At 46.8% G+C, this 27,584-nt stretch overlaps 1 protein-coding gene across 12 annotated transcripts in view; it reads left to right on the forward strand.

Moving 5' to 3' along the window:
* triobpb (TRIO and F-actin binding protein b) overlaps positions 1-27,584 on the forward strand; it is a 305,286-nt gene that overhangs the window by 223,861 nt on the left and 53,841 nt on the right. For all 12 annotated transcript variants that reach the window (XM_063062679.1, XM_063062675.1, XM_063062672.1 and 9 more), the window contains 2 exons: positions 24,187-24,243; positions 27,025-27,093. In XM_063062679.1, coding sequence (XP_062918749.1) covers positions 24,187-24,243; positions 27,025-27,093 — 126 coding nt within the window. The remainder of the gene's footprint in view (positions 1-24,186; positions 24,244-27,024; positions 27,094-27,584) is intronic.

A 27,584-nucleotide genomic window follows, 5' to 3' on the forward strand; every position in this document is an offset into this window, starting at 1 on the left:
CACCGAGATGCAACACTGAGCGTCATAGGAAGTCGTTCCTGCCTGTGGCCATCAAACTTTACAACTCCTCCCTTGGAGGGTCAGACACCCTGAGCCAATAGGCTGGTCCTGGACTTATTTCATAATTTACTGGCATAATTTACATATTACTATTTAGTTATTTATGGTTTTATTACTATTTAATTATTTATGGTGCAACTGTAACGAAAACCAATTTCCCTCGAGATCAATAAAGTATGACTATGATGATAACTGAATACAGGAGTAGGGAGATTATATAGAGCACCAGTGAGACCACGCCCGGGGGCACCGTGAGTACTACTGGCATCTTCATCCGGAATGGCTGGTCGCCTTCTGAGGGAAGGTAGTTCAGGCAAGGCTTGTATCCACTGGAGTTCAGAAGGGAGCAGATTGGTCTCTGATCAGGTTACGGCAGCGTTCCCTCTTCCTGTGACTCCCAAGAGTTTGCGAGTCCGAAACGCGGCAGGAAACCGAGTTCCCACCCCGCAGGAGGTATCTCAGTCCCATAGTAGCCCGTAAATCCATCCTAAACATTCAATTGTATGGACGGGCTATACACAAGACGAGTGCTTCTAAACTGGGAGAACCTGTGGTTGTACAAGTCAGTAAGTGTTTTAGGGGAAAACAGGTTGCACTGCATCGACTGCATCTTAGTACACGTACAAACACTTTGCACCTGCCAGCCACAGTTGTTAGGACCCAGCTGCTGCCTTTCTGAGTGCGAGAAGCGGCACTTGGTGCTGATACCTCAGCCGAGGGAGGTAGGCTGTTTCACTCCCTCGCTGCCTCAGCTAGGGCAGGGCTGGCCACCAGCACACGGCCTGGTCTGCCTTGCCATCCAACCAGTCGCCTCTCACTGACACAGCAGGCTGACCACAGAATCTCTACAGATGGTCATCGTGACCAAGCTTCACCTGCCATCTGCCTGTTGCTGACATTTGATCAGGGGCTGTGCACTCGATCCCTTTCTCCTTCTCCCTCTCACTGTCTCTGTTGTTCTGCCTCCTTCTGTCAGACTTCTCTCTTTGTCTTTCTGTACTCTCCTCTCTCTCCCTCTATCTCCTGCTCTCTCTCTCTCTCGCCGTCTTCGTCTCTCTGCCTGTCTCCATCTTTCTCTCCCCCGTCCCAACCCTTCTTTCTTTCTTTCCCTCTCTCTCCCTCTCTCCCTCTGTCTATGTGTCTGTCTTTCCATCTCAGTCTCCCTCTGACTTTTCTCTATCCCTGTCACTGTCTCTCTGTCTTTTCTGTTGTTGTTCCTTTCTCTCTCTCCTCTCCTTCTCCTGTCTGCCTTTCTGTCTCTGTCTTTGTCTCGCGCTCTCTGCTTGTGTGTGCATGAGAGAGGGAGAGGGGGAGTGTGAATGTGTCTGAGAGAGTGGTCAGTGTGTGGGAGAGAGGGAGCACCGGTGTATGAAAAGGTGTGGGAAGGGAAATGTGTTTCATTGTGTGTGAGAGAGAGTGACAGTCAGTGTCTGAGTGTGGATGAACGTGTGTGGCAGTGAAGGGAGAGACGCCCAACAGCTGCTATAGATCACAGTGTTGTAGCTGAGGTCTAACACTGCAGAATTCTCAATTCCCTCAAGTAGCATAACATAGGACGCAAGTGGCAGCCACTCGAGGGTGCAGGGAATCTCACAGGTACCTTTTGTATTTGTGACTCCTGTGTGTTGGTGACTGCTGGTACTGAAAACATCCATTTTAATTCCTCTTTCCATTCCCATTCCGATATGTCCATCCATGGCCTCCTCCACTGTCAGAATAGGGCCACACTTAAGTTGGAGGAACAACACCTTAAATTCCGTTTGGGTAACTTCCAACCTGATAGCATGAACAGTAATGCCCCCCCCCCACTTCACCACTCCCCATCCCCTGGTCCCTCTCTCATGTTATCTCCTTGTCTGCCCATCGCCTCCCTCTGGTGCTCCTCCCCCCCTCTTTTTTCTTTCTTCCATGGCCTTCCGTCTCTTTCCTAGCACTTTGCTTCATAACCTCCCCCTCTGAGTTTCGCCTATCCCCTGGCATTTCTCTGTCTCTCCTCTCCCCACCTTTCAAATCTTTCTCCAGTCTTGCCAAAGGTTTTGGCCCAAAATGTCAGCTGTGCTTTTTTTCCATAGACGCTGCCTGGCCCGCTGAGCTCCTCCAGCACTTTGTGTGTGTCGCTCGGATTTCCAGCACCTGCAGATATTCTCTTGTTTGTGAACTACAGTATAGGTTTCACCCTGATCTCAATTCTAAAGATTGGCTTTATTTGTCGTGTGTATATCGAAATACAGTGAAATGCGTTGGTTTGCGTCAACAACCAACGCGCTCTGGGGATTGTGCTGGGGGGGGGGGGAGCCCACAAGTGTGGCTGTGCTTATGGCACCAGCGTAGCACGCTCACGGCTCACTCACCCTAACCCTCGCCATACAGTGAGGCAAGCGGGAGGAAACGGGGAGAACATACAAGCTCCTTACAGTAAAGCAGGGGGGATTGCACAACACTCGGTGATTGCTGGCTACTAAAGCGTTGCACTGACCGCTACGCCACCGTGCTGCCCACGAGCCATCTTCATGTACCTTTCCTACTTTCTGTATCCTCCCAGAACAAACCCTTTTCCTATTAATCTGTAATTGTAATTTCTAGCTGAGTTCCTTTCGCCAACTCCTTCTTTTAGACTCATACTCCAAGGAACATTTTGTCTCCTATTGTGCTCTACCACCCATTTATGTACATTGAAATGTATTTGCCAATGGCCAATTCTTGCAGGCCTGTTTCAGGTTGAAACATGTTAACTCAGCCAATTGAGAGGAATGAAATAAAAATGGCAATCCTCTGGTTTTCCCCAATGAGACAGTATTCCCAAAACTCCTTTATCCCGAAGATAATATCAGCATTCCCAGAATTGTGCTCCCTGTAAGACACTTGAAGCATTCTGAGATTAAGATGTCATTTGTACAGCATGCATCAGGATAGTACAGAGTGAAATAATAACTTATTTACAGCTTAACAAGCCACAGTAAGGGTTAGGGAGACCGCTAAAAGATGACAGAGTTTTCTCCCCTTCCTCGGCCCTCCGTTCCTGGAGGTGTTGACTGACAGTCATGATCCATAACTCTATGCTACCATTGAATCTGATACTCCGTTCGAGATAAGGGTCTTAAATTAGGCCGAGGCAATGACTGACCTCAGTAAACTGGAACCTCCTGATAAAAGGGTGAGCTGTTAGGCTAACAGTAGCCAATTACAGACCCTGAGTCAAAAATTAGGCAACACTAAAGAATCAGAGACATCTCTTTTTCCCTTATTAGGGAGAGAGAGAGCCTGTGGTATTTCAAATTACTGGGTGAACAAGTAGTCTTTGGGGTACTGCAAGTCTGTGTCTTTATTGATGCTTTGCTGCGTGCTTGAGTGCTTGGTAGAGGGTGCCGATGCTTTCTCGCTGGTGGGGGGGGGGGTTGTTGCTTTGCTGCTGCTTATGCATGGGAGGGGGAAGTTCCGGGGGGGGCTTTGAGGTTCTAGCATTTAGCTGTTATTCATTCATTGTTCGTGGATGCTTGCAAAGGAAAAGATTTCAAGATATATATTGTGTACATTTCTCTGACATTAAGTGTACCTTTGAAGCCTATTGGTTGGCAACCAATTTAAAAAAAAATGTGATTGTTTAAAATACAGTGAAACCTTCGAAGGTGTTTCAGAGAAACATTCACAGTCACGTCTGTCATGTTATTGAATGAAGCGTCGTCCCCAATAACTGGAATCAGAGCACACACACACTTACGACTCAAAAATACCTTATTTTACTTACACACGAGGAGGACGGTGTGGCTCCTGTCACCACACTGAACTCTGAAGTCTGAACAAAGAGATGCCTTGCTTATCCAGAATTGGCTAGCAGTTATGTATATTGATCATTTGGTAAACTCTGTAGGTTTGAATTCCTTACTTGCAAGATCAATCGGCATTCACAATAGAGGTGTTAAAAGTTAATAGAAACTATAAGCTTTGATGTTAGTAAAGCAATTTCCCCTTAGTTGGTGCTTGCACCTTGGATCACTATCTTGTCTTCAGACTCCTGGTGTGTAAGGAAAGGTGTGCTCTTTAAAGCCCTTTCTTGCCTGGGCTCTCAATCTGGAGCCTGTCATTGCCTGGATATTACATTAACCCTTTCCTTGCTGCAGCTTCCACAGGTCACTCCATCAATATGAATGTGAGGGAAATGCAAGGATGTTGGCTTTGTGTGGGCACAGGGGATTAGTTTGGTTGGCCGTTTGATTAGTAATTTAATTGGTTCAGCTATTCTATGTTCTATATTAAACAAAGGTTTATAAGTATCTTTAGCAAGCGCATAGTTTCAGAGCCTTTACTCATTCACTTAGTATGACAGAGGAGAAGGCCTTTCAGTCCATTGAATCTATGCCAGCTATCAGAGCAAACCCATTCTCAACCCGCCCTCTTAATTCCCTGTAACCTGTTCCCTTTAATATTTCCATTATCTCTCCTATTGGCTATCTGCACTAATTAATTCAGTGTTATAGAACACTATAGCACAGGAACAGGCAGTTCAGCCCATCTTGTCCTTGCTGCCCTGGCCCTCTGCCTGGTCCCATCTATCTGCCCCTTGACCATAACCTTCCCACTCTCATCCGTGCACCAATCCAAACTTCTCTTAACATAGAAATCTACAGCACATTACAGGCCCTTTGGCCCACAATGTTGTGTCGACCATGTAACCTACTCTAGAAACTGCCTAGACTTACCCTTGCTTATAGCCCCCTATTTCTCTAAGCTCTGTGTACCTTTCTAAAAGTCTCTTAAAAGACCCTATTGTATCTGCCTCTATCACCTTCTGCCGGCAGTGCATTCCACGCACCCACCACTCTCTGTGTGGAAAAACTTACCCCCTCTGTACCTACTTCCAAGCACCTTAAAACTGTGCCCCCTCATGTTAGCCATTTCAGCCCTGGGGAAAAGCCTCTGGCTATCCACATGATCAATGCCTCTCATCATCATCTACGCCTCTATCAGGTCACCTCTCATCCTCCGTCACTCCAAGGAGAAAAGACCAAGTTCACTCAACCAACTTAGGTGTTGCAATTGAACTTGTATGCACCACTTCACTTCTGCTGGCGGCTCGTCCCCACCTTCTGAATGAAGAAGTCCCCCCCCCCCCAGATTAAAGTCACTTGGCCCACTAACTTGAATTCCTTTGGGATGTGGGAGGAAACTGGAGCACCCGGAGGAAACCCACTCAGACGTAGGGGAGGATGGGCAAACTTCTCACAGACAGCACCCGGGGGCAGGACTGAACCTGGGTCACTGGACAGTGGCTGTCCTCACAATCCTTGTCAGTATCATTCAGTGCAGTTCCTCTCCCGATGAGACAACCAGCTCCTGCACCACAAAGTTGCAATGGAGTGTGTGCCCAGTGCAAACCACTTACTGTGGGTTAAAGGGTTAAAACGCGTGCTTGTGCTTGAGATGCGACGGGAGGGGGGGAGCAGGGAGTGGGAAATGGAAGGCAGGAGGACAGGCAGCCTGGAATGGCTGGTGAACGAGGATCTGGTGCTGGTGGAGCGAGTGATAGCTGGGTGAATGGAGGGTTCGGGTGCTGGGGTGGGGGTTGTCCGGAGGTGTTGCTGGCCGAACGCCAGTGGGTCTGGGGAAGGGAACACTGTGTGTGGTGTGTGCTGTGGTTGTGGATAAGGCAGTTTGTGCTGGGGACTAAGCCAGGCACTGAATCTTTGAACTTTGGGGATACTGCTTTATTCGTTAAACTGGCAGAAGTGCATAAACACCAGGCGTTTAAATATCAGCAAGTTGGGTGCAAGCCAAGCCATGCCATCTGCGTGACATCAGTTTTCTTTACAGCCATTCCGTGAGCATCTCCATTGCTTCTTAAAGGCGACCCTGCCCTGGCAGGAGGTCCCACAGCCAGGCACTGTGGTCGTGGGCGGGTCTCCTTTAAGTAATGCTGAGGCAGCCGCACCAGCTTATGAAAGCCTCCTTCTGTGTGAGTGCCCGCAGCAGGCTGCGGACGCACAGATGGAATTCTTGGGAGCTGTGGTCAGTTGTCCGTGGAATGCCGGGGTGGGGGAGGAGGAGGGTGGTGGACACCTCCGCACAATGGCAGCGCTGCTTTGCGCACTGAGGTTCAGTGATCACTTCGGCGAAATCAGATGCCGACGGGGTGATCACTTTGTCAGGCAACTGCAGTCAGTCTGCAGGAACGACCTTCATCTTCCTTCTCCCTTCCCTCCCCACCCCACTCTGACCTCAATGTCTGTGATCTCTTGCACTGTTTCAGCAAGCATTAGGAGCGACACCTCATCTTCTGACCAGATACGTCGCAACATGTCTACCCCTCCAAGTTTACGCAACTCACTCTTTCTGTTTTTATCGAAATTGGCCATTTCTGTCATGATCATTCAAACTCACTTTTTCTTTTGTGTTTTCCTTCTAAGGTCTGGTCTGTTGGATATATCCCATGGGTTTACTATGAGCAAGGTATCACTCAAACAACAGTGCTTGATGGCTCCTTAATTGCCACACAGTTGGTCTCACCCTATCAGAGGTATTCCCTTTTCCCCACCGTTCTCTGCTAGCTAGAGCTATCGTGTTCTGTTCTCTCTTTCTCAGTCCTGATGAAGGACCCGAAACACTAAATGCTTCTTGTCCCACTCATGGGGCCATGGCTTGCTGAGTTTTCCTGAGCATTTTCTGCTTTGATTTTGTGTTATAGCCCCTCACACACAGGAGAACGAGAGGGAAAATCCAGGTCATTTGTGCAAGCCACACTTAGCCTTTGTTTGACCTCAGCAGGTCCCATTCTTCTCTTCCTCCATCTCCCAAACCTACCCCTAACCCTAACATCCACACCTCTCTGTCCTCCAGCCTCTTTCCTCCATCTCCCAAACCTACCCCTAATCTTAACATCCATACTCCTCTGTCTTCCAGCCTCTTTCGTCCATCCCCCAACCCTACCCCTAACCCCAACATCCACACCCCTGTGTCCTCTGGCCTCTCTCCTCCATTCCTCAACTCTGCCCCTATCCCTAACCCTTACCTCCAACAAACTTCCAAACAAACCCTGGCTCATATCCCCCAAATCCAAGCACTCATTTCCAACAAACCAAGTCCCCCTCCCCCAACTTCAACCGCAGGTTATAACCCCACCACCTTAGCATATTCATAACCGTGCACCCTAAAATGGATGTATGGGGGAGGAAGATCTCAGTAAAGGCAAGTGTTGGACCAGGTTAATGAAGGTGTGGGCCAGGTCAAAGTAGCAGGGTCGAGTAACACTGAATCTCCAATAACAAGATCAAGGAACAGAAGAGGGATCGTTTCAAAGAAGTTTACTTGTTACTGTGTTCTGTATTAGTCATAGCCATCTGTTTTTACATGGTGTTAGTTAATGGATAAATGTTGGTCCAAGAGAATTCCCCTGCTATACTTAGTGGCAGTGGATCATTTTTTTCACCTACCGATAGGGCAGATGCTTGTAAGTGATCCCAAAGGCAGCAGATTGAACCACAATCCAAGGAAGGGCCCATCACACAGGGATCCTTTAACACGTGTCCCAGTGTGCCAGTAGATCTGTGCAGCAGGAGAGCTGTATGTCTGAGAGGCGGTGAGCTATCTGGATGGAGATGGAAGTCACCATGAGACAAAGAGGGAATGAGTCAGAAGCTGGCAGATAGCGTACAGTCTGTGGAATTATGAGGTCATCAGCTTGGCATCCGAGAACAACACATTGGAATATTTTGGAACTAGATTAAGAACAGAGGAAGGACAAAGGTTTGCGCATTCATCAGCGAAAACAAAACAGCAATCAAAACAGGCTAAAAGAATGCTGGTTTTGATCTCAAGGGGGCTAGAATGGAAAGGAGAGAAAGTTGCATTATACTTGTCCAAAGCCTTGTCAAGGAATACTGCAAAACAAACCCGGGGCTTAAAACGATAAAATTTCATTGCAAAGGCAGGCAGTTTCAACATCGAAATAACTCCGAGAATGTGTAGCTCGGGTAGTTGATGGTTGGTTCACTTGTTCTCCAGTCTTAGCAAAAACATTTTGTCACCATACGAGGAGACTTCATCAGTGCACTGTTCATTTGTGGTGTGTCCTCCAATTGCTTGGCTTTTATATACTTATCAATCAGTTGACTGGTCATCATTACAGAAATTCAATTGTGACATAGGGAGGGGTCTCGTCGCTGATTGGTTATGTAGTGACCTCTGCACGTTGTGGTCTGGAGTTTTGCTGGCATTGTCTTATAAAAGGGATCGAGGTCTACACGTCTATTTACAGAATTGTTTGCGGAAAACCATGTTCCTAGGAATTCTCTTGCATGCCACGTGTTAGCTTGCGCTATGATGCCCGGTGGAATTTGTGCCCCTTGCGATCTTCATGGGTAGTGAGAGTTGGTCTGCAAAATCCAGCGCGGGGAGTGCAGCAAAGATGGCGTCAGCCAAGCTGGGAGTAAACTGTTTCAACGTGGTTTCTACTCCTTCGAGACCATGCGGTTAAGAGTAATAAAGAAGGGATTCAGCAACACCCACAGTAGCGTAGCGGTTAGCTTGGGGCGTTCCAGAGTTCAGAGTTCAATTCCAGCACTGCCTGTAAGGAGTTTGTACGTTCTCCCCGTGACCATGTGGGTTTTTCCCCATGTGCTTCAGTTTCCTCCCACAGTCCAAAGATGTACTGGGTAGGCCAGTAGGTCATTGTAAATTGTCCTGTGATCAGATTTGTTGGCGCTTGTGTGGAATGGCTCGAAAGGTCTTCTCCGAGCTGGATCACTAAATAAAACAAAATAGAACATAGGAATCTACAGCACACTACAGGACCTTCAGCCCACAATGTTGTGCTGACCATGTGACCTATTCTAGCAGCTGCCTAGAATTTCCTTACCACATATACCTCTATTTTTCTGAACTCTTTGCATCTCTCTAAGAGTCTCTTAAAAGACCCTATAAATAAATAAAAATCCCTGGAGGTACTCAGCATGCCAGGAGGGAAATAAACAGATAATGTCTTGGGCTGAGATCCCTCATCAGGACTTCATCAAGAAGGGATTCAGTTGGCTGAAAAGTTTTTTTTATTTCCCTCAGTGGTGGGTTCAAGATGGAAAGAGTTGTAATATATTAAACGTCGTTCTTAGTATATTTAAGTCAGTGCTCTGTGGAAAGTGTTGTTGGGCTGCAGCCTGTGCAGACACAAAGCTGTTAGAAAGGAAGCACAGAAACTGTAACCCAGTGCTGATAAAGGAAATGCAACAGGATGTTCCATCCTCTAAGTTTAGGTGAACTATAAATATGGCAGGTGTGGCTTGTCTCTTACCACTGACTCAGTACTCCCTGGCTCCTGATGAACTTCAGGGAATTAATCATGATCGTGATTGCGTGTGGCTTGAAATAAAGCACCAGAGACGTGTTAAAGGAGACGTATCTTGGTGTTGTTCAGGGCCCTGGGTTGTGATAATCTGTAGCAGACTGGGCCCAAGGTTGTGATAATCTGTAGCAGACTAGGCCCAAGGTTGTGAGAATCTGTAGCAGACTAGGCCCAAGGCATCGTACACAGTAGGATAGCCTTAGTGATGGAACAAATGCACTATGGTCTTTGTAGGAGAAGTTCCTGCCATTGTGGAGTGTGAAGATCACAGAAAAAACACACTGAAGAATTGATGGAGGATAGGGTGCAGGTGGTTGAGAGGAGAAGTGGGGATGTATTGTGTTTATGGAATCTGTGCCCATTTAGAATTAATTTTCCTATTCTTCCGGTATTCCCATCAACATCCCCAACACCCCCTCTCGCCCCATGTAACCCTGCAGTCGGGGCAGTTTACCAAGGGCAATTAACTTACTGACCTATATAGGAAGCAACCAGAGGAGACCCATGCAAGTACAGGGACGACGTGTAAACCCCGCAGTGACATGTCTCACTTTTTAGCTGTTGTGCCTGCTCTGCAGGCATCCCTGGAGGTCAAGTCATCTCAGGTCTCAGCTCCCTTCCCCAGGGTCTTTCCAAGATCTTCAGCAGATCTCCACAATGCCTCCTGAGCCGTTGCCCACCACACTTCAGGCAGGTCGCCCAGGTGAAGGAATGGTTTCAGTGACAGTAAAACTTTGTAAGCTGCTGTCTGGTTGTTGGGACATCTGGCTCATCACCGTCCCATTTCCCACACACTCTTTAAACACACCAAGGTCCAGTCTCCCCCCACCCGCCGTCAATTCACCAAGGCCCCATTTCACGCATCCCTGTTCATTATAATGTAACTTATTATATGTTGTGTTTTAAAAAAATTAAATGAATGTATTGGGGTATGAGTAGGAATTGTATCAATAGTTCAGTAAACCTTCCAGTCCATCATTACCAAAGTCCAGATGGGGTTGGATTATTGAAGTGTTATGATAAATTAATTCCAGTGGGGAACAGACAGCATCTTTGCTGCCTCGCCTCTGACTGCCCTCTTGCACACAAGGATTCCCTCAAATTCCCCTCAACAGGAAGGCTCTTCACTACCTCGATGTTCAGGTGGTTGTCCATCAGGTTGTTGGGACAGTGTTTCCAGGAGACACATGTGGGAATTTTAGTCTCAGGGAGAGTGCGCCGTCGGACGTTTTCAGGAGCTGCCTCATTGTGGAGGGTGGCGGGGGATGAGAGCTGCCCTCTACACCCCCGTGTGTCCAACCACAGCAGCTGGCCACTGACCTAAGAGCAACACAGTGGCGGGCTGGTTGTGCTTAGCACTGTGGATCTTTGGAAAGTTCAAAGTTTAAAATTCAAAGTAAAATTTGCTATCAGAGGACGTACATGTCACCACATTCAACCCTGAGATTCTTTTCCAGTGGGCAGTCTTAGCAAATCTATAGAACAGTAACCTTAAACGGGATCAATGAACTGTGCAAATGCAAATATAAATAAATAGCAATAAATAACAAGTACGAAATAACAAGATAAAGAGTCTTTAAAGTGAGACCGTCAGTTGTTAGAACATCAGAAGTAGAATGAGTATAGTTCTCCCTTTTGTTCGAGAGCCTGATGGTTGAGGGGTAGTAACTGTTCTTGAACCTGGTGGTGTGAGTCCTGAGGCTCCTGTACCTTCTACCTGATGGCAGCAGCGAGAAGAGAGCATGACTTGGGTGGTGAGGATCTTTGATGATGGATGCTGCTTTTCTACTGCAACATTTCATGTAGATGTGCTCAATGGTTGGGAGGGTTTTACCCATGATGTACTGGGCCAAATCCACTACCTTTTGTAGGATTTTCAGCTCAAAGGCATTGGTGTTCCTGTATCAGGCCGTAACACAGCCGGTCAGCACACTTTCCACCACACATCTAGAGAAGTTTGCCAAGATTTTTGATGACATTCCAAACCTCTGCAGACTCCTGAGGAAGTAGAGGTGCTGTCGTGCTTTCTTTGCGATTATATTTATATGATGGGTCCAGGACAGATCCTCTGAGATAGTGACACCCAGGAATTTAAAGTTACTGACCCTCTCCACCTCTGATCCTCCAATGAGTACTGGCTCATGAACCTCTAGTTTACCTCTCCTGAAGTCTACAATCAGTTCCTTGGTCTTGCTAAGCACACAGCTCTGTGGAGCCCCTGTGTTGATGGAGATCGTGGAGGAGGTGTTTTTGCCAATCTGAACTGACTGGGGTCTACAAGTGAGGAAAACCAGGATCCAATTGCACAAGGGCATATTGAGGCCCAGGTCTTGGAGTTTACTGATTAGTTTTGAGGGATGATGGTGTTAAATGCCGAGCTGTAATCGATAAAGAGCATTCTGATGTATGCATCTTGATTGTCCAGATGTTCTAGGGTTGTGTGAAAAGCCAATGAGATAGCATCTGCTGTAGACCTGTTGCTTTGGTAGGCAAATTGGAGCAGATCCAAGTCACTATTCAGACAGGAGGTGATAAGCTTCAACACCAGCCTCTCAAAACACTTCATCACTGTGGATGTGAGTACCACTGGGCGGTAGTCATTTAGACAGGTTACCACACTCTTCCTGGATACCGGTACGATTGAAGCCTACTTGAAGCAGATGGGTACCACACACTGCTGGAGTGAGGGATTGAAGATATCCGTGATCAGCACAAGTCTTCAGTACTCAGCCAGGTACTCTGTCCGGACTGGATGCTTTCCTTGGATTCACTCTCTTGAAGGCAACCTTCACGTCATCTTCAGATACTGAGACCAAAGGATCATCAGGAGACATGGGGTGCGCGATGGTCTCTCCTTATTGTGGTGGTCAAAGCGAGTATAGAAAGCATTGTGCTTTTCTCAGTTCAGGAAGAGGCGATTCCAGCATCTGCTTCAGTCCAGGGGAGCCTTGCTGGGCACACTACTGAACAGCTGCATTGTGGTGCTGTCTAACCAAAGTTCAAAGTACATTTGAACCTACAGTACTGTGCAAAAGTCTTAGGCGCATTTAATAAAACATTCTGTAAAGCAAAGATACTTTCAAAAATAACAAAAAGTTTCTAAATATCAAAAAAATCACCAGAAGCAGCAGTAAACAGTAAAAAATTAAATCAAATCAATATTTGGTGTGGCCATCCTTTGCCTTTCAAATTGCATCAATTCTCTGAGGTACACTGTCGTGCAGTTTTATAAGAAAATCGGCTGGTTGCTGTTCCTAGCATCTTGGAGAACTTGCAACAATTTTTCTGAAGACTTTAGCTTTCTCACTTGCTTTGTCTCTCCAAGAAATTCCAGACAGCTTTGATGATGTTGAGGTCAGGGCTCCGTGGAGGCCAAACCATCTGTTGAAGAACTCCTTTGTCCTGAGGGTAGTTCTTTATGACTTTGGCCGTGTTTGGGGTCATTGTCCTGATTCAGAATTAAGTTGGGACTAGTCAGACGTATCGCATGATGGATGAGAACCTGCTTGTACTTCCCGGCATTGAGGATTCCGGTAATTCTGACCAGATCACCAACTCCATTTACAGAAATGCAGCCCCAAACTTTCAGGGAACCTCCATTGTGCTTCACTGTTGGCTACAGACACTCACTCCACAGCTCTTCTACAGACAAATTGTCTCCTGTTTGAGCCAAAAATTTCAAATTGTGACTGATCAATCCGGAGCTGTTGCTGCCATCGTCCAGCACCCAGTCCATGTGTTTTTGTGCACAGGTGAGTCTCCTGGCTTTGTTTCCACTTTGGAGGAATCGCTTTTTGGCATCGACTCTCCCATAAAGACCACTTCTGACAAGACTGCTCTGGACTGAAGACGAATGTATTTGAGTCCCAGTGGTTTCTGTGAGTTCAGAACTGAACTTCTTCCGACTTTAGAAGGGAAGTCAGTTTGATGTATCTCTCGTCTGCTACACTCAGATTCCGTGGCCGACCGCTGTGTTTCTGGTCCTCAGTCTTGCCCGTTTCTTTGTGCTTCTCCAGAAGAGCTTGGACAGCACATCTTGAAACTCTTGTCTGCAGGAAATTTCTGCTGGGAGAGAACTTGTTGATGCAGGATGCCCACCTTGTGTCTTGCACTCACTCTTGCCATGGTGCAAGAACTGATGATTGGAAGGTTAAACCGTCACATCTGCCACACCTTCACCTTTTAGTTTGGTTGTCCTTCACCCAGTTTGGCTCTTTCTACACCCATTTCTGTTTCAGATAATCGGTTTAGTTCATTCAGCTTACCATGTCATTGATCATTAGCACCTGTTTGTTATCTTTGTTCAAAGACCTACAAAGGAATCAAGTTTTTATTTGAAAAGTGGTCTATTACTTAATATATTACTTTCTTTAATGAAGTACAAAAAATTCTCTGTAACATTTAACTTTTTGGAAAATGGTTGTTTGAAAATCTAAAATTTGCTTTTTTCTGCTGACACACTAATGCAGAAGACAGAAAAAAGATAACCATCTAAAACAAAATTTATAGAAAAAATCTAGGATGCCTGAGACTTTTGCACAGTGCTATTTATGTCACAGTATGCAACCCCAAGGTTCGTTTTCTGTGGGTGTACTGAGTAAGTCCAAGAAACACAATAGAATCGATGAAAGACCGCGCCCAGCAGGATAGAGAAGCAACCAACATGCAAAAGACATCAAACTGTGCAAATACAAAGTAGAAAAATAATAATGATATTTATTGCTTATTTATTTATTGAGAACAGGAGATGAAAAGTTCTTGGAGTTCATTGATGGGGTGAGTGAAGTTACCCTCTCTATAATAACCATTCCTGGACCTGGTGGTGTAGGTCCTTGAGGCTCCTGTTCCTCCTTCCTGATGGCAGCAACGAGAAAAAAGCATGGCCTGGATGGTGGAGGTCCTCGATGATGGATGCTGCTTTCCTAGGAGGGTGCTCCGTGTAGATGTGCTCAGTGGTGGGAAGGGTTTGATGGACTGGGTTGTATTGACTACTTTTGTAGGATTTTCCATTGAAGGGCATTGGTGTCTCCATTCCAGGCTGTGATACAGCCAGTCGGTATACTCTCCACCGCACATCTATAGAAGTTTGTCAAAGTTTTAGATGTCATGCCGATTTTCGCAAAGTTCCATGGAAGTAGAGGGGCTGCCGTGCTTTCTTCATAACTGCACTTACTTGCTGGACAGATTCTCTGAAGTGACAACACCGAAGTATTTAAAGTTGCTGACCCTCTCCACCTCTGATTCCCCTGATGAAGACTGTCTCACCGACTTCCGGTTTCCTCCTCCTGAAATCATTAATCAGCTCCTTGGTCTCGCTGACACCGAGTGAGAGGCACCACTCAGCCAGATTTTCAATCCCCCTCCTATTTGCTGATTCATCACCACCTCTGATTCAGATTAGGACAGTGGTGTTGTCAGCAAACTTAAATATGGTAGCAGAGCTGTGCTTAGCCTCGCAGTCATAGCTATAACGTGAGTAGAGCAGGGGGCTAGGCACACAGCCTTGTGGTGCAACTGTGCAGACGGAAAGTGTGGAGGTGTTGTTGCCAGTCTGAACTGACTGGGGTCTGCAAGTGAGGAAATCAAGGATCCAATTGCACAAGGAGTTATTGAGGCCAAGGTCTTGAAGCTTATTGATTAGTTTTAAAGGGATGATAGTATTGAATGTTGAGCTGTAATTGATAAATAGCATCCTACTGTATGCATCTTGCGACATGTTAAAGATCACAGTGAACACTCCAACCATTTGATTGACACAGGTCTTTAGTACTTGGCCAGGTACATGGTGTGGGCTGGATGCCTTCCATGGATTCACCCTCCTGAAGGTTGTTCTGAAGTTGGCCGCAGAGACTGAAATCACAGGGTGATTGGAGGCTGTGGAGATTAGTGAAGGTTCCTACATATTTTGATGGTCAACGTGAGCATAGAAGGCATTGAGCTGATCAGGGAGTGAAGCCTTGTCATCACCTATGTTGTTTGGTTTCACTTTGTAAAAGGTAATAGCATTCGAGCCCTGCCACAGCTGTCAAGCATCCTTCAGTGTTTCAGGTTTGGTGCTGAATTGCCACTTCCTCTTACTTTTTACTTGGACGCCAGACCTAAATGCCACTGATCTGACCCTCAGCACATTGTGCATCTCACCGTTCATCTTGGGCTTGTGGTTGGGGAAGACCCTGAATGATTTTGTGGGAACACACTCATCTGCAACTGTTTTTATAAAGTCCGTGACAACTGTGATGTATTCATTCAGATCCTCTGATGTATACTTTAACACGGCCCAGTCCACCAATTCAAAGCAATGTGTAGCCGCTCCACTGCCTCCTGTGACCAGTTCTCTGTTTTACTTTCCTCTGAAGCGAACCTCATTGGCCTCTGCCTGTGTGCGGGTAGGAGAAGGACAGCCAAATGATCAGATCAGCCTGTGTCTGACGGTGACAGGTACAACATCCCCGTCTGCCTGTGACTCACAGTGACAGGTACAACATCCCCATCTGCCTGTGACTCACAGTGACAGGTACAACATCCCCATCTGCCTGTGACTCACAGTGACAGGTACAACATCCCCATCTGCCTGTGACTCACAGTGACAGGTACAACATCCCCATCTGCCTGTGTCTCACAGTGACAGGTACAACATCCCCATCTGCCTGTGACTCACAGTGACAGGTACAACATCCCCATCTGCCTGTGTCTCAGTGACAGATACAACATCCCTGTCTGCCTGTGTCTCACAGTGACAGGTACAACATCCCCGTCTGCCAGTTGATTGGGGAAGCAAGCTGTTAAAAACACAGGCAACGAGGAGCTCCGCACAGACACTGTTTGTAAAGATCTTGCAAGGGTTCCCCAGTGTGGACAAAAGTGACCCCTCCCCACAACCCTTCGCATCACCGGAGCTGACAAGGGACCTGCCAAGCGGGTCCAGATGGCCAATAATCCCCTCCCCAACCCACCTTCCAATATATGAGCACCTGCACTGATGGTAGCATGTGAATGAATCTCCAGTCCCCCTACTGAGGCGTCTCACCCCAGCTGATGTTGTGAGGGTGTGAGGTTAGTGTCTGAATGAGTGAGTATTGACTCAGCTGGAGGTCATATCTGTGGCCACGTTCAGCCAGGGTCTTCCTGGGATAGGAGGGATGGTTCCCCGGCCCATTGGGACCTTAATGAGTCACTCACTCCATGGACCCCCTGTTCTGCTCCTCCCACAGCCCCTGACTCCAGTGCAGCCAAGCTGTGTGTTGTGGGTGAATACCTGCTGAGGGGACTGTGCCTTTAAGAGCTGAGATCCTTCTCGGGTCAGTGGACAGCAAGGTGTTGGAATTTTCCCTCAGTGTATCCCGTCTGGCCAACAACTGTGTCAGCTGCTTTGTTCTGCCTGGCTCCAGCTGCAGCCGTCTTTATGCAAATTCCACTAGACTTTGCCCAGTCGCGAATGCACTGACAATCAGTGCTGGAGGATCATTTCTGGGAGTCGTGTTTTAATGACGTAAAGCCACTGAGAGTTGGCTGCTCCCCTACATGGAGGACCCTTTACCCGGCTCCTGAGAGTTGCCTTGTCAACAGAGTGGTCTTGAGCTTGCAGCCTCCAGAGGGAACACACACAAAATGCTGGAGGAACTCAGCAGGCCAGGCAGGTGAGGCGAGGGCCTATGTCAGTCAGAGTTGACCATGGAGTGTCCTGGCAGTCTAGATACCCAAACCTGGGCAGTACGTTACGGAGAGCAAGCTGTTGCCCATGTCACGAGCTCCCCCTCTCCACGCATCTGATGAACCTAAAGGAACTGCAGAGACCTTTCAGAAGAGCAACTGTGAAGGTCTCCTGTCCTCCTGGTGTCTTGACCTCCGAAGGTAAAGGATGCTGAGTCTGAGGAAGATGGATTCTTGCTGAACGAAAGGTTACTACAGGGTAGACAGGAATGTAGAGCCCTTGCTGCACTCACATCAGCCCCGACTTTATGGGATGGCGGAGTAAACTCAAAGGGCCTAGTTGCATCACACACAAAATGCTGGAGGAACTTAGCAGGTCAGGCAGCATTGATGGCAAAGAGTGACGAGTGGACGTTTGGGGCCGAGACCCTCCCTCAGGACTCCTCTTTGGGTCTTGGCCCAAGACACTGACTGTTCAGTTTTTACCCCAGAGTTGCTACCTGAGTTCCTCCAGTATTTTGTGTGTGTTGCTTTGGAGCTCCAGCATCTGCAGATCTTCTCGTGTTTATGGGCCTTGTGGCTCCCAGTTTGAATGTTTCTGTACACAGTATCCCTCAATTAACTTTAATAACAAAGTTTCTGTTGGAGACAGAATGCTTTCTATAGTGAATCGATTAAAAAGTGTTATGAGTCGAGGGCGACATACTGAATGTCTTTAGCCTCCTGAGTAAGTAGAAGCAGTGGGGAGCTTTCTTGGCCGTTACATCATTGTGATTGGACCATGACAGGCTAATGATGATGCTCACCTCTAGGAACTTGCCAGACTTGGGCAACTGGGACTAGCTTAGATGGGAATCTTGGTCAACACAGAACAGTTGGTCTGAAGGGCCTGTTTCTGTAGAACTGTATGACTCTATGATGGTGAACTTCTGGTCCCCACGTTTGATATGTTTTCGTGCATTGTCTGAATGCGGGCAAGATCAGCGTTTACTCTCTATCTCTGACTATGGAGATCGGTCTCCATAGTCTATTTGGAGAAGGTGCTCCCACTATCATTGCCACATTGGTGTGTCATGGATCGCTGCCCCGTGTGATGGGCAAGCAGTAGTATGGTGCGAGACTTGGAGTGGTCACTTTGGTGCCAATATTCCATGAAGCTGCATCTCTTTTTAGCTGGAAAGATTGTGCAATGAAAGGAGGTTGATGTTGATTCAGATTCAGATTTATTTATCACATCAGCACATAGAGTGACGTGTGTCATTTGTGTTAACAAGCAACACACCCAAGGATATGCTGGGGGCAGCCCACAAGCGTGCCACACATTCCGGCACCGACATAGCACGCCCACTGTGTTCGGCAGAGCCACGCAGAGCCCCACAAGACAGGGCAAACTTAGCAGCAAAGCAGCAACAGAAGAACGAGTCGCGCTCCTACTGCAAGCATACACAGTCCTCTAACCCCAAGGCAGCCCCCAGTGGGCTCGTGGATTCGCAGGCATTGAGATTCAACTTCCCCAACGGACTTGCAGAGATTTGAAGACTCGCAGCTCCAGCCATTGCAACTTGACTTCTGGTCCTCCTATCAACCTTCGTGCTTTGATCAGGACTTCTGATTGACCTTTGGGCTACACTGGTGTTGGGATGTCCAGAGTCATGACCTTGTGTGGGCGACAGATAAAGGAAAGGAAACAGTATTTCCATGGGACATCTTTGAGAAAAGCCCTTTAACAACGCATTGTCTTTATAGTTGACGATCTTGCGTTAGTCCCACCATCGCTAACAATCAGCACTATAGGAATGACAGCAAACTAGTACGCCCAGACTTCATTTTCCATTTGATTTGTTGGGTGTTCCATTCAGTTTAAAGGAGATCTCAATTGTACTGTGAATATGTACCACACCCATTGTGTGGGAATATACCCACAGTCAAGAGAAACTCCCCGAGAACACACCTGCAAAGAAGTGTGAGGACAATGCTTCGCTTGCTCAGGTGAAAAGGTTTTTGGTGGGCTGAAGATTTCACATTGGAGTTTAGCTTCACTGAAAAAAAATCACCTGCAGTACATGGTTTGTGGTTATTTTGTACGTCAGTGTAACACTTTCTAGGAATTAAGAGGTAACACTTGGGGAACATTCTGTTAATTTCTGCAAAGCTATTCCTGAATCTTCCACCGACCCAAGTGCATCTAAATATTCTGGGAATAATGAGAAGGTGATCCGAGCATATTGTGTATGAAGTTGGATAAGAGTCCAGGATTCCCATGCGTAAAAGAGCAGAGGAAGACCGATTTTTACATTTTATTTTATTGAGATACAATGGGGAATAGGTCCTTCTGATCCTTTGAGCTGCTCCGCCCAACGGTCCCCCAATTTAATCCCGAGACAATTAACAATGACCAATTAACTGGAGCACCCAGAGGAAACCCACACGGCCACGGGAAGAACGCAGAAACTCCTTCAAGGTAGCGGCGGGAATTGAACCCCGGTCGCAGGTACTGTAAAGCGTTGTGTTAACCGCTACGCTACCATGCCGCCCAATCCCAGACCGATCTCCCAGATCCTGAAAGTCACTCATTCGGAGTTTCGACAGGTCCAAGGTAGTGGGTAGAGGCTTCATCGCAACCGGCAGCAGCAAGTAGTTGGCCTAACAGAGGCAAGATTATCTGAAGTTATTGAGATCAGACCCTCCCTGCTCAGGAGATAACCTTTCCCTTCTCAAGCAAGGGGAGTTAGTTGGAGTCATAGCCTAGACCAGAACAGACTTGCTAGTGGCAGGTCGGAGCCTGGCCACCCATTACTCTGTCAAGATGTGTCCTGGATTGGAGGCCTCTAGCTCCGAGGAGAGATCAGGCCGGCAGGGCCTCCTCAGGTGAAGGAGATTGAATGGCAATCCGATAGACGTGTACTGTTTAACACTGTGAAAGACTTAGATAGGGTAGTTAGTTAATATCTTGTTCCATGGCAGGGGTGACAAAAACAAGGTGCAGTTTAAACTGAGAGAAAAGAATTTGAAAGAGTATTGGAGGAGTAAGGCTTTTACACAGAGAGTAGTTGAAATCTAGAACATTCTGCCAGAGGAAGTGGTGGAGTCAGATACAATCAGTATATTTAAAAGGAATTAAGAAGATACTTGAGTAGGCAAGGCTTGAAAGATACGGTCCTAAAGTGGGCAAATAGGATTGTGTAGATGACCAAAAACATCAGCATGATTTCAGGAGTTAGATGGGCTGAAGGGCCTATATTTGTGTGTGTTTATTTATTGAGACACAGCGTGGAACAGGGCCTTCCGGCCCTTTGAGCCGTGCTACCCAGCAATCTCTTGATTTAATCTTAGTCTAATCACGGGACAATTTACAACGACCAATCAACCTGCCAACCTGTACATTTCTGGACTTGTGGGAGGGAATCGGAGTACCCAGAGGAAACCCGCGCGGTCACGGGGAGTATGTACAAATTCCTTATAAGCAGTGGTGGGAATTGAACCCGGGTCACTTGTACTGTAAAGCATTGTGCTGTCCACTAGGCCTCCGTGCCACCCCAATTTGTACCACTCAATCAGACCCACAGATTCCACTTTGATGGTAAATGCTCAGGAGCAGACCTTTCTAGCCTCCTCTTATCATTCAATACGTCCATGTCAGATCTTCCATTTTAATGCCACATTCTCACTCTCTGCACAGACCCTTTGGTGCCTTCTGTGTTTAGAAACTTGTCTTCCCCCTCCTTGAAAATTTAGTGTCCTGACTTCGGCCACCCCCTGTGGGCGAGGCAGGTTTGTAATTAAAGCTCACCCACTGGCTCACCCCATCTGAGTGAAGAAATGGTGCCACGTCCCAGTACTCACTGTCCTTCCCTGTATCTCAATAACTCTGCCTGTTAAATCTGCTGAGGCTTTATAGGGCATCAATCAAGACTGCACTTGGAGTATTGTGAGCAGTTTTGGATGTTTTATCCAAGAAAAAGGGCGTGCTGGCATTGGGAGGAGGTTCATGAGAATGATCCCAGAAATGAAACAGTTAACATATGAAGAGCGTTTGAAGGCCCTGGCCCTGTGCTCACTGGAGTTTAAAAGAATGTGGGGAGATTTCATTGAAACCTATCAAATATTGAAAGGTCTGGATAGAGTTTCATGGAGTGGATGTTTCCTAGAACAGCAGAGTCTAGAATCAGAGGGCACAGCTTCAGAATGCAAGGACACCCCTTTAGAACAGAGATGAGGAAGAATTTCTTAAACCAGGGGATGGTGGATCTGTGGAATTCAATGCCACAGATGGCTGTGGAGGCCAAGTCATGTGGTATATTTAAAGCGGTGTTTGGTAAGCTCTGGATCAGTCAGGGCGTCAAAGTTATGAAGAGAAGGCAGAGGAATGGGGTTGAGAGGGATAATAAATCAGCCATGATCGAATAGCAGAGCAGACTCAATGGGCCAAATGGCCTAATTCTGCTCCTACGTTTTATGGTCATCAGCACCCTGAGCGCAGTCTGGGAAATGTAACGGTGTGAAAATCATTAAAGGGTTTGAAAGGGTAAAAGGAGAAAGGCAGCTTCCCTCAGCTGCCAGAGTTTGTGTCCTATGTGAATCACCAAAAAATGCCAAGCATGTGATTATGGAATTTGATTTTATTCCGCAAGTTGCTACTTCCTGCAGTGTGCTGCCTGAAAGGCTGGTGGAACCAGATTCAGAAACAACTTCCAAAAAGGATTCGATGAAAGAGTAAGGATCAGGAGAGCGGGGTCTTTGGATCATGGAGCCGGGGCTGGCAGCATAAGCGGATATCCTCCTCTGCTGTGGCAGGGTTCTGTGAAAACTAATCAATAAGCTTTAAGACCTTGGCCTCAGTTCCTCCTTGTGCAATTCGATCCTCGATTTTCTCACTTGCAGACCCCAGTCAGTTCGGATTGGTAACAACATCTCCATCTACGCACGTGCACCACAAGGCTGTGTGCTTAGCCCCCTGCTCTACTCACCTTACACTTATGATTGTGAGGCTAAGCACAGCTCCAATGCCATATTTAAATTTGCTAACAACACCACTGTCGTTGACCAAATCAAAGGTAGTGACGAATCAGCATATTAGATTAGATTATGAGGACCCACAGTCCTCTTTTATTGTCATTTAGTAATGCATGCATTAAGAAATGATAAAATTTGTTCCTCCAGAATGATATCACAGAAACACAAGACAAACCAAGACTAAAAAAACTGACAAAAACCACATAATTATAACATATAGTTACAACAGTGCAAAGCAATACCGTAACTTGATGAAGAGCAGACCATGGGCACAGTAAAAAAAAGTCTCAAAGTCTCTCGAAAGTCCCATCATCTCATGCAGACGGTTGAAAGGAGAAACTCTCCCTACCGTGAGCTTCCAGTGCTGCAAACTTGCCGATGCAGCATCCTGGAAGCACCCGACCACAGTCCGACTCTGAGTCCGTCCAAAAACTTCGAGCCTCCGACCAGCCCTCCGACACCGAGCACCGAGCACCGAGCACCATCTCTGCCGAGCGCTTCGACCCCGGCCCCGGCAACAGGCAATAGGCAAAGCTGAGGATTTGGGGCCTTCCCCTCCGGAGATTCTCAATCGCACAGTAGCAGTGACAGTGAAGCAGGCATTTCAGAAGTTTCTCCAGGTGTTCCTCCGTGCTTCTCATGTCCGTCTCCCGTCAAGTCAGGATTGTGCACGGCCCCTATTTAGCAAATACGATTATCAATTTGGAGCGGCCACGCGCACTGCGTCGTGCCACCATCTTCTCCTCCCCTCCTAGAGCATATAAGAGGGAGATTGAAAACTTGGCTGAGTGGTGCCACAGCAACAATCCCTCACTCAATGTCAGCAAAACCAAAGAACTGATTATTGACTTCAGGAGGAAGAAACTGGATGTCCATGAGCCAATCCCCATCGGGGAATCAGAGGTGGAGAAGGTCGGCAACTTTAAATTCCTTGGTGTTATCTTGTGGTTTTTGTATCGCTATATTTATGCTCTATTCTTGATTGGTCCAGCTGTAACGAAACCCAATTTCCCTCGGGATCAATAAAGTATATCTATCTATCTATCAGTCACCTCAGAGGATCTGTCCTGGGCTCAGCACATAAGTGCAATTAAAATTTAAGATTTAAAGCACATTTATTATACACCTTGAAATTTGTCTACATCTTGAAAATTACGAAGAAAGCAAGGTAGTGCCTCTACTTCCTTAGGAGTTTGCGAAGTTTCAGCGTGACATCTAAAAGTTCGACAAAATTTTATAGATGAGTATTATCTAGCCTCATCGCAGCCTGGTAAGGAAACACCAATGCCCTTGGATGGAAAATCCTACAAAAAGTAGTGGACATGGCCCAGTCCCCACCATTGAGCACATCTCCACGGAGCGTTGTTGCAGGAAAGCAGAATCCATCATCAGGGACCCCCACCTCCCAAGCCATGCTCTCTCCTTGCTGCTGCCATCAGGAAGAAGGAACAGGAGCCTCAGGACTCGCGCTACCAGGTTCAGAATCAGCTTTATCATCACCGGCATGTGTCATGAAATTTGTTAAGTTAGCAGCAGCAGTTGAATGCAATACATAGTATAGAAGAGGAGGAAAAATAATAATAAATAAATAAATTGCTGTATACATATGTTGAATAGGTTAAAAAATCGGGCATAAACAGAAATAATATATATTAAAAAATGAGAGGGTATTCACAGGTTCAATGTCCATTTCGGAATTGGATGGTAGAGGGACTCAGGAACGGTTATTCCCCCTCAACCATCAGGCTCTTGAACCAGAGGGGATAACTTCACTTGCCCCATCATTGAAATGTTCCCATAACCTATGGACTCACTTTCAAGAACTCTTCATCTCAATTTCTCAATATTTATTGATCATTTATTAATTTTTGTATCTGCGCAGTCTGTTGTCCTTTGCACACTGGTTGTCTGCCCTGCCAGGTGCTGTCTTTCATTGATCCTACTATGGTTATTGGATTTATTGAGTATACCCGCAAGAAAATCAATCTCTGAACATATGTACTTTGATAATAAATTTACTTTGAACTTTGAATAAGTAACTAATCAAGTTTTATGTTGTTTGGGAAGGTAATTAGCATGTTTCCATTTAGTTTGGGACAGAATGCATCACCTTATCTTTGCTTTTCTGATTTCAGCCAGACCTCCTGAATTTCAAGAAGGGCTGGATGTCCATTCTGGGTGACTCTGGCGAGGTAAGTGTCCATTAGCAAAATGCCCTGTGTTAGACCATCAGACCATAAGACAAAGGAGCAGAAGTCAGCCATTCGGCCCATCATGTCTGCGCCATTTTATCATGAGCTGATCCATTCTCCCATTTAGTCCCACTCCCTCGCCTTCTCACCATAACCTTTGATGCCCTGGCTGCTCAGATACCTATCAATCTCTGCCTTAAATACACCCAATGACTTGGCCTCCACTGCTGCCCGTGGCGACAAGTTCCATAGATTCACCACCCTCTGGCTAAAAAAAATACTTTGCATCTCTGTTCCAAATGGGCGCCCTTCAATCCTTAAGTCATGCCCTCTCGTAGTAGACTCCCCCATTATGGGAAACAACTTTGCCACATCCACATCCACCCTGTCCATGCCTTTCAACATTGTTGTACCTGCCTCTGGGTAATCCCTGCTCTGCATGGTGTCTACCCCTGTGTCATACCCTGTCCCTGCATTTCATCACCCCTGCACGTTATCCACCCAGGCATTGTACTGACCTCCACGTCCGAACCCATCCCTGCGTCCAAGCCACCCCCGCGTTCAAGCCCATCCCTGCGTCGAGGGCCACCCCCGTGTCCGAGGCCCCCCTTCCCCGCGTCTGAGCCAGCCCAGCGCCCAAGCCACCCCCGCATTATACCCATTCCAGGGAACCTTCAACAGAAGAGATGGTAATTAATATTACGCAAGAGATTCTGCAGATGCTGGAAATCCAGAGTAACACACACACAGGAACTCAAGGTCCGGCAGCATCTGTGGGGAGAAATAAAGGGTCGACATTTTTGGCCAAGACCTATCATCAGTAATGAATAGTTGTTGCCACCTTCCTACTCTGTCCGGTGATACCAGCGCCTGTGGCCATCGCTTAAAGTTGCAGCCTGCCTCAGTCATTGGCAGGGATCTGGCACAGTGGAGTGGAGGTCGAAGTTTGAGTCAGATGTTGATGTTGATCAAGAATTTGTTTAGATTATGACACTAGATTCGGACCTAGATCTGTAAATAGCACGAGGCACAATTACTTTTTTTTTGGGGATATGGACGTTGACCTGGATCTGGCTCAAACATTGACAATGATCGGAATCTGTTCCGGATACTGAGCATAAATCTTTGAAGGTGGAAAGGCAAAACGTGCTGGCTGCTGTACAAACACTGCAATTTGCTCTATTAATACAGGATGTGAAGCTAACTGTTTAAGGCACACTGCTATAGAATTCTTCTGGGGAAGGGGTTATGGTACTGTGGCACCTTCAGGAAGGTTATCGAGACCGTGGTGAAGTATAAGAGTTTAGTGTCATGGTTCCGACACAGAAGCTGTTCAGTTATGTGGGGAGACTAAGATAAGGTTATTACTAACATATGAATGGACGAATCAGAAGGAGGAAACTACTCCACACCTCAAACCTGCTCAACATGGCAGAGTTGACTGTAACTTCCACCCTGCGTTCCCTGCAACCCCCACAGAAACCTTTCACCATGTTTCTTATTATAATCTTTTCAACTATGCTTTAAAATTATTTTTAGTCTCTGCTTCCGCTGGTCCTTAAGGAAGAGGGTTTCAGTGTCTCCCAGACTTCTGAGAGAAAAGCAAATTGCCTTCCTTCGTCCTAGATGGGTGACCCCGGCCCTCCCCCAGAAGGAAATATCTTCTGCATGTTCATCCCGTTAATTCTTCTTTGGGAAAGCTAGAGGCGATCTGAAAGTTAAACAAACAAAAAAAAAATGTGGGGGAAGTCAGTAACCAGAGGAAATAGTTAACAGGTGTTTGGTAAAAGAACATGGGGCCATTCAGCCCTTCGAGTCTGCTCCACTGTTCCATCATGGCTGATTTGTTGTCCCCCTCAACCCCATTCTCCTGTCTTCTCCCTGTAACCTTTGATGCCCTGACTAATCAAGAGCCTGTTAGTTATAACCAATAAGGATGAGGCATCAAGAGAAGCATTCTTTTGCATATTGAGCTGTTGTCATCGGCAGGATCAAACGTAACAGTTGGAAAGACCATGTTACAGCTCGGGGCATTCCAGAGTTCAGAGTAAGAAGGTTGTACGCCCTTCCCGTCAGCAAGTGTGTTTCCCCCGGGTGCTCCGGTTTCCTCCCATAGTCTAAAGATGTACCAGTTGGTAGGTTAATTGGCTGTTGTAAATTACCCTGTGATTAGGCTAGGGTTAATAGGTGGGTCGTTGGGTGGTGCGGCCCGTGGGGCTGGAAGATCCTATTCCACATTGTACCTTTAAATGGGATAACGCATTGGAGGGCCTTGGTGAGGTGGCACAACTTGGTATGATGGGCTGAATGGCCCTTGGTGAGATGGAGTGCCCTGGAACTTGAAAGCAGTTCGAGCTGAACTGTGTGTAAGGGAAGCTCAAATCGTGGTCAGAAATCAAGGCACCACGACTTGGAGCTCCCTTGCCCATTGTTGGTCCCTTCCCCTTTTCCTCTTTGACTGTAGAATTCAGGTTGGTTTCTGTTTGGTTTGTGAGGAACATCACAAGCAAACAGGTTACACAAACTCAGTCCCAGTGTAAACTGAAAGGCATCCATCAGGAGTGAGTTACCTGCCTGCTCTTTCCTGGGCTCAAGGGTGCTGACTTCATTGCTACTCTCAGGCTATGGTCACTTGGCCCCGACCAGAGACAGAACATGGTACCTCCCAGCCATGGGTGCCCATCCACTACACTGGGTAAACGCACGGACACAGATGCCATCTTACTGATTAATCCTCCTGAATAATAAGAGACAATTCATGTCAATGTTCTCCTGTTTCAGTGGAAGAAACACTGGTTTGTTCTGACAGACTGCAGCTTGAGATATTACCGAGACTCCACAGCGGAGGAGGTAAGAGGTTTTATGAAGCATCAGCAACACCCCCAGTCCTTGGTGCCGATGCAGCAGAGAGAAAAGGTTAGGACACGAATTGGCACTGGGCGGAGGGTGTTGTGGGTTGGTTCCCTTTTATGGGCAAGGATTCAAATCTAGCTGGCATTGTGTATAGCTCTTTGATTTGGCTGAGGGGAGACCTGTTTGTGGTTTAAGTAATGAGATGCACAGACAGAGCAGGCAGCCAGTATCCTTTTCCTGGGGAGAGGGGCTAAATTCAAAGGGGATGTGAGGGGCAAATTCATTACACAAAGAGGAGTGGGTGCCTGGAATAGAATACAGCCATTTGGCCCACAATGTTGTGCTGAACCAGCTGAAAAGCAAATTAAAAACACCCGAAATACTAATCACTCCTACCTACACCATGTCTATATCCCTCCATCTTCCTCACATCTGTGTTCCTATCAAACATCTCTTAAAAGCCTCTAATGTATTTGCCTCTATCACCA

This window comes from Mobula hypostoma, chromosome 11 (genome assembly GCF_963921235.1).
Source record: "Mobula hypostoma chromosome 11, sMobHyp1.1, whole genome shotgun sequence".
Classification (NCBI taxonomy): Eukaryota; Metazoa; Chordata; class Chondrichthyes; order Myliobatiformes; family Myliobatidae; genus Mobula; species Mobula hypostoma.